Genomic DNA, 12239 nt, shown 5'->3' with positions numbered 1-12239 from the left:
TATTCCCCCCCCCCCTTGTCTTACAGCGAAGGGCGCCACGTTAGATTAGTGTGTGTTGTTGTGAGTGCAGGTGCAGCGAGTGCGCATATCTAATAATGTGCAACTCTGCCAGCAGGACTCAGTTAATGTGTTTCGTCTTGTTCATTTGGCTCAGAAAACGCTGACCTCTGGAACTGATGATCGGCGTTTCCTCGAGGTTTTTCCCCTTTTTAATGTTTTAGTTTCTGCTGAAAGACTCAAAGCTCGGTATCTACTTATTGCGTGCAGAATGGAGTAACCTTTCTGACCTTATTATTGACTCTGGACAAGAGGAACTATCTCTGATGATGCTGCAACAATAACCTACCAAAGTGAAAGAAAGAAAGGATTCGTACCTTCCAGAGTACTTTCCACATGTATACTACAACACCAAATGCAAGATGCCACCGCCGTCTAAATGGTACTAAAATTACATAATTTAGAGGTATGAGGAGGAAGATATTTTGCATTTTAATTTTGGGACCTTTTTGGTCCAAGTTATCTTGTTTCAGACCACTGAGTGAAGAACTAAAAAAAAAAAAAAAAAAAAAAAAAAAGTAGGGCTGTACCAAATAGTTCCAAGCTTCATTCATAACATTGACATTCAAATGATTATTATTAATAAATGAAAGAAATATTGTGTGCTAAAGTCCATTGGCCCTCACCTTCTCTTCCTCCTTTTTTCTCAAACATACTCAGCGAGTGACGCTGCGCTCAGGTCTCTGTAACTGTCTCAGTCCAAAAGTCTAAATTTATTGAAAACAGACTGATGTCATCATTTCCAACTTCCATGTTTTTAATCTAACGAAACAATTCTGCTTCAATCCATATTTGCTGGAGTTTAGCCTTTCAAAAACTGCATTTTAAAATGTTGTTTTTATTAAATGTCCCGAAGCCTTTTTCTAAAAATCATGAAGGTAGGCATGTGAACAGTAAATACAGAAATACAAAATCAATACACCTGAATGTTTTGAGCCATGCCAGCAGTGTGGCTCTAAGAGATGGAAACGCTGGTCGATCCACCGCTGAAATATCTCAACAACTCTTTGATGGATGGCCATAAAATTTGGTTCACACATTCATAATCCCCAGATAATTGAATCCTAACGATGGGCTTTTAATCTACCGTCTAGCCGTTGGTTTATGACCAAACGCCTGCAAAACTAATGACATTCCCATCAGCCTCGGCTGCACTTTTGGTTTAGCGTTAAGTCATAGACGTTAGCATGCCAACACGCTAACCTAAGATGGTGAACGTGGTAAACATTATAGGTCACAAACATGTTAGCACTGTTATTGTCAGCTTGATAGCATGTTGACATTAGCATTTTGCTGAAAGCACCGCTGTGCAGCCTCCTGAGGGGAGATATCTGGGTCTTTAGCTGCTAAATGCTACACTTTGTTCAACAGCTATTTGCTAACTTTGGCGGTCCACCTTTTGGTGGTGAGCAGATATTGTACAGTGTGCTTTTAGAGCTGATGAGAGCCGTGCGAGTGAATCAAGTTGGGGGCCTTAAAACCAAAACAATGAGCTACAAAATGCTATATGGTTGACTGTAAGGTTACAGCTCATTGTGCAGTGCATCCAAAATCTTTAAAAGTTACAAATTTTCTGACTTAAAACAGTCTATAATAAGATGAATGTGCACAACAACGGCAATTGTTGATAGTGTCTGATTAATGAGAGGTGATCCTAAAAGGGGAAGGAGTGTCTCATCGCTGAAATAAAACATCTGTGGTCGGTTGTTTTAAAAATGATGTAACCTGCTCTCAACCCCAAAATATGCTATTACAAAAGACAGGAAAAAAGGTAGAGATAGATCTCACCCTGTGTGCCAGTAAATGCTATTCATATGATGTTGGAAAACATTTTGTGTGCAGATAACGTGGAGAGACGGAGCTGGAAGCGAGCTGTCTGTTGCCTGGTGTTGACAGACATGCAGTTACCGTCAACTTTATTTTGGCTGCTTCCACTCACTCACTCATTCAATGAGAGAGAGAGACGGTCAGAGTTGACTCGGCCATGAACCTTTGTCATATTCTGCTTGACATGTGGTGGTAAAAATTGCGTAAACCTAAAAAATGTTCTCTCTTTAACAAACTTGTTTGGCAATGTCTGTCTATAAGTGCATGCCTTTGGTTCAGACTGACATTTCCCAGCAGATGTTAAAATGGATTGCCATGAGATGATGTACGGACATTCATGGTCCCCAGATGATGACTACTAACTTTGAGAATTCCCGGATTTTTCCTCCAGCGCCACCATGAGTTTTTTTTTTTTTTTTTTGTGAAATGTCCAAAACAACTTTTAGATGGATGGCCATGACAATTTTGGTTCAGACATTGATGTTCCCCAGAAGATGAATTGTAACAACTTTGGTTTGAGTTGTTAAACTTTAATGTTATTGCTATCAGCGTATTATTTTACAAATGTCAGCATACTAACTGCTAGACTAAGATGGTGAAAAAGCCAGAAACCAACCTCCAGAATGCCGAGGAGGGATCGTAATTATCTGTAAATGAACTCGTATCTCATATTCATGGACTACTTTATTGCCTTTATACAAGCCCTGTATAGAAACAAGTCAAGTAGTAAAAGCATTATAAAGAAACAAAAAGGTTGAATATCCTGTAAACTATATGATTTGGCTACAAAATATAAACTCAAATGAAGACTTTAAGACCTCCTGTTTCTAAAGCATCTAAAAACAGTCACGTGATCACATGCGCCAAGTTACAAAACTTCTGACTGTTGACCCTGGGTTCACCGACTTATTGTTCCATTAGCGACTGAGCTGAGGTAGTTTGCTAACTGACTGTTCGCAAGCTTTAGCTATTACAGAGAACTCTTTATCTTTAGTAACTTTTTATTAAATGGGGGAAGTAAACGGAACAGTAGAGAGAAAATAGAGAGAAACTCAAGGAGTGACTGACTAGCGCCATAGCGAGCCGTTAGCGGTTAGCTCACCCACGTCTCCAAGCTTCTACATCCAAATATTTCGCCAAGACACGCAGAGTATTTTTTAATCGTACTGCTTTCTTATGTGGCCAGGCCATTTGTCTTTTTTTTAATAATATAATATTAAACATTTTCTGCTTTATGGACAGCACCCCCCCCCCCCCCCCCCCCCCCCCCCCCCCCCCCCCCCACACACACACACACACACACACTCTCAAGCCCTTTCTGTCTCTGTCTGTAACACATCTTTCAGGCGACGGAGGAAGTCTCTCTGTCACAATGTGCTTCGCTATTCCTTCCAGGAGAGGATTGATGCGTCTCTGTGACTGACAGACTACATAAACAGCTAAATGCGTGGCTCAGAGCTGTCTGGCAGCCGGGCCCCCCCTGTGCAGGCAGAGAGGCTGTAGTCAACACTGATGTCCTGGGGGCCTGTGAGGGAGGAAGGAGGCCGATGGCTGGCAGTGTTCTTGCCCGCCTACACCCCTGATGTAGAGACACAGTGTGCAGCCTGCTATTTCGGAGGAGCGCATATAATTTGGCGTGACGTTCTCGTGGTATTAACTTGTAATCTTAATTAATTCATGAACATTTGGACATATATTTGGAAGCATGTGTGTGATGTTTCCAGTGTTATGTCTCACAGCGAGTGTGTAATTCCTGCTTTGTGATGCCCAGAAGGGAGCAAGCCAGATCCAGCCAAATTACGAAATGCAGTTTAACACTGAATTTCTAACACAGACACGGAGAACAACGAGACACTGGTTACACTGATTTTCTCAAAGTAAGTCGGTTTGAATAATCCTATCATGGATTCCACCTTCTCTACTTGTGTTTGCCTGAAAAGCTTTAATCCAGAAGGCGTATGTCTCCATCTGCTGGTGGAAGTCTGAGCATCCAGCTACTCACAGAACTACTTCTTTCCACAAAAAGTGCCTCCATCATTAACTCCAAGAGCGTGGGTCTGGTTTCAACATTGGCAGGGAAAGTAGGGGAGTCTTCCCCCCAAAAGATGTGAGCATCAAACACTTAATTTCCTGCATTCTGGAGATTTTTCTGCATCCATTTATGATGGAAAAGTCTTTATTTATAAAAAAAAAAAACACACAAAATTTAGGCACCAGATGACAATAATGTAAAAAATATATTGCAACATTATGCATCAAGGCTCTTTTAAGCATTCTGTACTGATCAACTTTTCTCAGTTAATGTCATCTTGTAAATTGGTGTAACTTGTATTCCACCATCTCTACTTGTGTTAGAGAAGGTGTATGTCTCCATCTGCTGGTGGAAGTCTGAACATCCATCCACTCACGAGAGAGCAACTTCTTTCACAAGAAGTGCCTCCAACATTAACTACAATAATACACATCACTTCCAGCGGAGCAGGTTCAACACAGAAAAATTAAATGTTTATGTAATTGTATACCTTTTGACCACCAAACAAAGCATTGGTGCCAACCTGAACTTCATCTAGCACTTATATTTAAACATCTCAAGTGTCAGGAAACATCTCTGCAGACCCTGAACACAACCTGATCCAGCTTCCCTCCTCCAGCAGGCGCTACAGAACTCTGTCCAACACAACAGCAGCTTCCTTCCATCACTCTGATAAACAGTTAAATCTAGATCTAACACACACACACACACACACACACACACACACACACACACACACACACAGTCTTTTAACATGCATGCATCTATAAATCTGTAAATCCTGCATGAGGTTTACTTTATAACGCCACACACTGTACATGCATATACTGTACACCACACACACTTCCTGCAGCAATATAGTACTTAGCCTTATTTAATCAGCTTCACTGTCCAGGTTTTAGCAGTCAGATTGAATGTGTGCAAATAACTTGTAGTTGTAATAAAACTGAATCTGAAATACATGCAGCCTCACATTTACAAAATAATCATTCAACAGTTTGCATGTCTGTTGTTTTTCACGATACACCCCGAAACTGCACGATATTATAATTCGACATAATTCGCAATTTAAAATGACTCACACAGGTGATCACACAGGTGATGACGTCACCTGCCTTGTCCATTATTTAACCGCATCGTCCTGCTGCCGTCGTGTTTTATTGATCCTCTCAGGAAGATCTTCAAACACCGTTGAGCACCGACATGTTTAATTAATCTGCGGTTTTCTTCCAAAGTAACATTTAAAACGTGTGTACTGTGGAGGATCATTAGTAACGCAACACACGCTCGTGACCACTTACTAGCCAATGAGGACACCAGCAGGACTTGGCGAACAGCCAATCAAATTGCAGCATTGGGGCAAACAGCCAATCAGCTTCAATAATGAGTTCTCGTATAAAGAGATTTATTTAAGATTTAAGATGTCATTGGATAATAGATAATAATAGAATTCTGGATTAATGAATGCCAGATTTAGACAAATATAGTATTAAGATTAACCTCCAACGGTTGTGGTTAGGGGAGGTTGTTAGGCAGCAAATCTCGCGAGAGTTTGCGTACGGTTTTTTTAGCAACTTGTGGGTTACTAGCTTCCACACTTGGGTCACTTGTGAGTGACATCATGTTATCATCACCACATCAAACTCAAGCCAAGCACAATTAACACACCATTTTAAAAACAAGTATATGCTATCTTGCATTAATCCATATTTATATTATAATCTAATATTCACTATATTCGTTTACAACATTTGCACTAAAATGCACTAAAAGTACATGCGAGTGTGATGAAACATACACGTCTGAACCAAATGTCACTTTAATTGATAGTCAATCAACAGCTGTGAAGATGTTTCACGTAAATACAAAAATGTCAACATTAGAGTAAAATGTATCCATTCATCCACTCTAGAGTTATGTATCTTAACAGAGACATGTCATCCATTACATGTGTCATTTCTTTACGCTTACATAGCAAAACAATAAAATCTGTCTTTACATATATAGTATATAGATATCTTTATTTTCCCAAATGAACCAACACGTTTACCCGTTGTGAGGAACAGTAACACGTAAACACAGAGCTCATATTTTGTTTTAAAAGCTTATTTTTCTTTTTACTGGTTATATGATCTGTCTGGAGAAGAAAATACAAAAATACACCTGTTTTATTGTTTGTTCTGTATTTGTGAGAGTTCTATCTGTGTGTATATATACGTCTTGTTTATATTGGGAGCCTACCTTACTGAGGCAGGTATATTCTATGTGGGGCACAGGTGCAACAGACAGGTTAATGATGAATGGTTGAAGGGGTGATCACATGATTGTATTCATTGTCATCATATCACCGCACAGGTTTGCATATAAATATAAAGGTAATAAATCCATAAACCGAATGCCTCACCCAACAGTCAATCAGCCTGGAACCTCCTCATTGAAGCTCGCAAGAACAAACATGGCCGAGTGGCTGATTACTGGAATTAGTCACTATAAAAGTAAATAAATATGGATATTTAGCAGTGAGTCAAAAGGCATTACGATGAGCGCTCCACTACAGACATGATTGTGTAAGAAATACTGATCAATATTACACCGGGTAATTCACGTGGCAATTGATTATCCATACCTTGCATACTATAACAATGACACATGGGGTGAGTCACATACTGAGGCATGTGAATCCATATCTGTCCTCCCAGAGAGGCAGTTAAAATGGATTAGTGCAGCTGTCATTAGACAATGAGCTGAAGGATTTCAATGGCCTTCGAGTGCTTCGTCTGGGTCGAGTCCGACTTGCCGCGACCTCCCTTCTCCGCCGCCGCCGCCGCCGCACTCATTTTCTCACAGTTCTCCGGCTGACCGCTCTGCTGGTGGCCGAACTCGAAGGCGATCCTGAGCTCTCCCATGCGGCAGCGAGGGAGCACGTCCGGGATCCACTCGATCACGAACGGAGCGGCCTCCTTCTGATCCGCCGGTCCTGCGGAGACACACGCGCGCGCGACGAGGTGTTCAAATGCGGATCCGCGCTTCACTTCACGCCGCCGCTTCCAGATGCATAAAACCGACGTCACTCACCGGCTTTGAGGAAGGTGCGGAGCTCCATCGGCCGTATGGCCTGCGGACGATCTGTCCTGTGTCCCTCTGGTCGTTCTGGTTCAGGCGGAGGCTCGGGGCAGCGGAAACTCGAATAAGAGCCGTCAGCGTTCTTCACAAAACTCTGAAAGAGCTCGAGAGGCAGCTGATGGACAGAAGAGCGAAAGACTGAATGTAGGATATAGTAATACATATGTTCTCTGCTTTATGGCAGCTGGATTGTGAGGGGACAATGTTCAGAGAGTGTTTACCTCTGAGGTGTCAAAGATGCGTTTGACGTGCATGAGGCTGGTGACGTGCCAGGTGTACTTGGAGAAAGAGCCGAGAGGAAGTCCATCGTTCCTCACAAACGCTGACGACCACAAAAAAACAGACAAAGAGAGAGAAAGAGAAAGAGAGTCCACATTCGTTCACTTATCTGTGGTTTGGGAGAAGTATTTAGATAATTTATATGTACAATAATGTAAAAGTTCATTACAGGTAAACATCATTCAAAATGTAGTGGTGGAAGAAGTATTTTACTTGAGTAAAAGGAGCAATACCACAGGGTAGAAATAAGTATGGAGTGGAAATACTCAAGTAAAGTACAAGTATCTCAAAATTGTTTTTAAGTACACTACTTTCAGTACAATGCACCTTAAACACTTGTAGCTCCAGATTTCCAGGTAATGACCAAATGAATGATGCATGACTTTACATAATTAATATATTTAAGTGTATTGTGTTGCTCCACCTGTTGTGGAGTTGGGCAGCCTCCTCTTCTTGGAGCCCAGCGACAGGCGATGCTGCAGAGCGCTGAAGAACTCCTGAGGTATGTGGTACACCAGAGGTTCTGGTTTCCCTGATGGAAAAACATTAACACCAAAACCTTGTTTACTGTGTGCAACAAAGCAGCCATCGACCTGCAAAGAGTAACAGGTTTGAGTTTGTTTAATAGTGATTTACATATCTATAATTATGGGTTACCAGATTGTGAGAAATCTTTTTTTACTCCCTCATTTTTCAAAGAAATATTTAGGAAATATACGTATTCTCTTTCTCTGCAAGAGTTAAATGAGAAGATTGAAGCCACTCTTATGTCTGTATGGCACATTTTAAGGCAACAAACAGCTGGTTAGCATAGCTTAGCATAAAGACTGGAAACAGGGGGAAACAGCTAGCCTGGCTCTGTCCAAATGGAACAAAAACAAAAATGTAGAGGTGCTGCCTGGATGGTGGATTTTGTTTCCATTGTACAGAGCCAGGCTAGCTGTTTCCCCCCGTTTCCAGTCTTTATGCTAAGCTAAGCTAACCGCCGTAGCCTTATATGTCCAGTGCAGACATCAGAATGGTGTCAATTTGTTTCATCTAACTCTGCAAGACAGTGAAGAATTCCCCCAAACTCTTGATCTATGTCTTTAACGATGAACCACTGAAATGAGTTCATAAAGCTTCATCTTCACCATCGAACTGGTAGTGCATCGTCTGGTGGATCCTCTCCGTGACGCCGGCCAGCCACTGCTGGAAGCCCATCGCCACCGCGCGCTCATCCACGACCTGCGTACTCCCTGAGGCACGAGCACACAGATTATAAGTAACACAACAAACTTCATTAACCAGATATTTACTCTTTAAAGTCTGTCAAGTTTAATTCTGCAAATATGCCCACTGCTGTTCTTTTTTTAATAGTGGATCGGGATTAGACCGGGGGGGGATGATAAAGACAGAGACAGATGTCTGAGACGATGTGAGGCTCTCTTTGACACACAGATTTAGGCAGAAAGATGAAGAAAAAAAGAGGTGGGGGGGGGGCGGACAGGCAGCACCTGGAGCCTTCGGCCCACCAGCACCGGGGGCTCTCCTCTGACCGGCTCTCCTCGACACCCCAGAGATAGAGGCCACTGAGGCAGGGAATAGAAGAAAAAAAAGAAAAGAACGACAGGGCGGGAAAAAGAGAAGGGAGGACAAGTGGAAGATTCAGACAAACACGCTTTGGAGACTCGTCCTGCATTAATGTGGCGATAACAGATAAGAGGTGTTAACGATGAAACCACCAGAGAGAGGCTCGTCCAGGCGAAGCTTCTTCGTCTTGAGATGAGCGTTGAGCGGGTCGGCCTGTTGCAGAGGCTTCTCACCGGGACTCACTACTCTACAGGTAGCGGCGTGCTGCACACCTGAGAAACGACAAACACAGAACAAAAAGACTTTATAAGCAACAGGTCATATTAAAACAAATCACACCGTTTTGGGAATTATGCACATTTTCTTTGTTGCCGAGAGTAGAGCCACAAGACAATTAGCTTAGCTTAGCATAAAGACTGGGAACGGGGGGGAACAGTTAGCCTGGCTCTGTGTGAATTACCACAGGGTACGAGTCACTGATGTTAAAGGTACTTCATTTGATATTCAGAGCATTAATGTAGCATAAAAAATATATATTGGTGATGTAAAGATATAGTGGAGAAATGTCCACCTGTGTGTGTGTGTGTGTGTGTGTGTGTGTGTGTGTGTGTGTGTGTGTGTGTGTGTGTGTTTACTGTTTTATTCATCCCTAAATAACAGAAGCGCCTCTCTAAACTGAACTTTATGACCGTGATGATGGTTAGATTTATTGCAGGACGGCATTCTCTGTAGCAGGTATTTTACCAAAATGTAAAACTATTCTTTTTAAAATCAGACAGAAAACAACCGGCTCAGTTCTACTTTACCACTGGGGGTGTATTTGATGAACGCGGCGAACTCTGACGCCAGTTTCTCGTCGCTTGCAAAGGCGCACACACAGGCGTAGAAGTGCAGGCAGGGTTGAGACGTGAGCGGGCTGAGAGATGGAGGATGGGAGTTGGCGGATCCACCCGCTGCATCGACACCATGTTTACTCTTCCTGCTGCTGCTGCTGCTGCTGCTGCTGCCCTGACAGGCACAGTGGAAGACGCCATCATGCTGCTGCTGCTCTCTGCCCTTTCTCTCGCTCTTTAAACCCTCAGACAGTCCACCCGCACCCACGGTGAGATGCAGCAGCCCCAGAGGATGCTGGGAATCTACGTGGCACTTCACCACCAGGGTGTCTTTTGCGACGCGCTGCACCAGGGGGCCCGGGGACTCCGTGGCCAGCCGCCACAGCTCCTTCCTGGCTTGAATGGAGGCCGGCAGACCCTCCAGGACGGAGCTCTTTAAGGTCAGCGGCGTGGAGCAGCTCCGGCACTCTATCGCCTGCTTGATGTGGACGCAGAGGCTGTCTGAGGACTGTTTCGAGCCCGCCGCCCCTGATTCGGCCTCGCCCTGATGTGACCTTTGACCCTGCCTGCACGACGGTAAAAAGCAGCGTCCCAGGTTGATGCGGGTCAGCAGGGTGGCGCCGTCACCTGTCGCTATAGCCGTGTCCGTGGGGACGAGTTCAATGAAGCCCAACTGCGAGGCCGTGGCTCCCCTTCCTCTGTGACACACCGAGAACACCTGCACTCCTGCACCCGAGCCTCCACCCAGACCTCCTCCTCCTCCTCCTCCTCCTCCTCCTCCTCCCACACCGTCGCGCTCTTTCCCCATTCTTTCCTCGCTGTCTATTATCACCCTCACCACGTCCACCGCACATTTCCTGCTGCTCCTGCCCGCCGCCGAGGACGCATTCCTGAGGGTAATCCCGCACGCTTTGTTCTTGCAGCTGAGCCCCCGGGTGCCGTTGTAGACGCCACACTGTGGACATTTGCGAATCCCCCGCAGGGTGGCCCTCCCCAGGTTGGAGAGGAAGGCGGGAGTGGCGGCTGTGGTCTTTTTGCCGTCTCTCTGCTTTGCCGCCAGGTTGGCCTGAGCGGTGAAGGTCTGGGGAGCGGAGGAGGAGACCACGCTGGACGAGGAGGACACCGCTACTTCAGTTTCCATCTTTTGGACTCTCTGTCACTGACAGTTTAGTTGGAACAGAAGGGATTCAAACCTGGATGAAGAAGGAAAAAGAATACATTCATGTTGAGATTATGTTTTGTACACGGAGAACCAAATGTTGTACAACCAGACTGACAATTGAAAAGGGCAACAGTTGAATAGGAATAGAAGAAATCACCCATCCTTGGTAAAAAAAGAAAAAAAAGAAACTGGAAGCTTAGCATCAACATGTGTGCAGATTTAAATAGGAACAGGCTCCTCTTCAATCTAGCCACTGAGCAGACTGCAGAGGGCCCAAAGGAAAACAAACTCAATATTGAGAGCCCAGTTACACAAATTCAAAATTCAAGTTCCAACAGTATTCTCTCCTGTCAGGCAACACTGTGGGAATCATTTAATTATTCTTCTTTTGAGGCCCAAAGTATTTAAATGGCAAATAATACATTTGGTAAGTGAATAATACTGTTTTTAAATAGCCAATATTGAAGGAACAGGTGATTCCAAACTTTTGAATGGTATTGTATATAATAAATAAGAATATTGTATATATATATGCATACATACACACACTGTATTGTGATAGTGTGTCTGCGGCTATGAACAGGTAGTAATAAATATAGTAAATAATTACTCTATTAACCAATAGGTTGTATTGAATATGTAGAATAAGTGCAGTAACAGTATAATATATCAGTAGTTTAAAGTGTCATTCATGTATCACCCAGTGAGATTAAATTGAAGTAAAAATAATCAATGCTTTTTTATGCAAAAAGTAAAATTGCAATATTAAACTTTATTTAAAACGTCATTGCTTCCTTAAGTTTTGCTAATTTGACAGATAAATGCGTTAAAATGCTGCAGATTGTATCATGTAACTGTTAACATGCAGCTCCACCTCGATGTAAACACACCTCGCGGATCGCACACGACCTCAGCGCGTGAGAAATGTTTAAAATACCTGTGTTCGGCTTCTGTTTGGTCCACATTCATCTCAACTCTGGCCTCCAAAACCGTCTCGACCGTCGCCATTCTTCCTTACATCCCGACAACCGCATTGCGCCTGTAACGACACTCCCCATTGGTCGGAGGCGATCACGTGGTGCGAAAAATGGGGGGCGGCCTCTCCGGGAGCGCGGACTCATGGGAAGTGTAGTTCATGTAGCTTGGCGGCCGGGTGCTTCAGGTTAGATTAGTTTTCAGCTTTTTTCTGATCGACTTAAGCCTTTTTAAACATATTATCTACTATATATATCTAGACATATATCTATATATATAGATATCTATATCTATATCTATATCTATATATATATATATATATATATATATAGTAGATAATACATCATGTTATATAAGCATAGTATAAAGATGTAGCAAA

General features: G+C 43.2%; 1 protein-coding gene across 3 annotated transcripts; it reads right to left on the bottom strand.

Moving 5' to 3' along the window:
• Positions 1-5713: 5713 nt before the first annotated feature.
• cunh2orf42 (chromosome unknown C2orf42 homolog) lies at positions 5714-11903 on the bottom strand. Of its 3 annotated transcripts, XM_068706525.1 has the most exons (9): positions 11823-11903; positions 9697-10916; positions 9043-9162; positions 8815-8889; positions 8452-8556; positions 7743-7850; positions 7261-7361; positions 6992-7154; positions 5714-6893 (listed from the first exon to the last, which is right to left on the bottom strand). In XM_068706525.1, the coding sequence occupies exons 2-9, from the start codon at positions 10862-10864 to the stop codon at positions 6649-6651; spliced, it is 2085 nt and encodes a 694-aa protein (XP_068562626.1). In that variant the 5' UTR covers positions 10865-10916; positions 11823-11903; the 3' UTR covers positions 5714-6648. The 3 variants fall into 3 exon arrangements, with proteins under 3 accessions (XP_068562626.1, XP_068562629.1, XP_068562628.1); XM_068706528.1 differs by lacking the exon at positions 8815-8889; XM_068706527.1 differs by lacking the exon at positions 11823-11903 and having other exon boundaries at positions 9697-11050.
• Between the last annotated feature and the right edge of the window lie 336 nt (positions 11904-12239).

This window comes from Cebidichthys violaceus, unplaced genomic scaffold (assembly GCF_023349555.1).
Source record: "Cebidichthys violaceus isolate CVI_PGR_0920_01 unplaced genomic scaffold, fCebVio1.0.p SCAF_12, whole genome shotgun sequence".
Lineage (NCBI taxonomy): Eukaryota > Metazoa > Chordata > Actinopteri > Perciformes > Stichaeidae > Cebidichthys > Cebidichthys violaceus.
This window is presented reverse-complemented; position numbering and strand designations above follow the sequence as displayed.

Excerpts from the sequence above, each read along its gene's own strand:
- cunh2orf42 (XM_068706525.1), bottom strand. The coding sequence starts at position 10,864 with ATGGAAACTGAAGTAGCGGTGTCCTCCTCGTCCAGCGTGGTCTCCTCC. Across the intron at positions 9,163-9,696 it reads CATCAAATACACCCCCAGTG|GTGTGCAGCACGCCGCTACC; the intron begins GTAAAGTAGAAC and ends GTCGTTTCTCAG. Across the intron at positions 8,890-9,042 it reads CCTGGACGAGCCTCTCTCTG|TGGCCTCTATCTCTGGGGTG; the intron begins GTGGTTTCATCG and ends TCCCTGCCTCAG.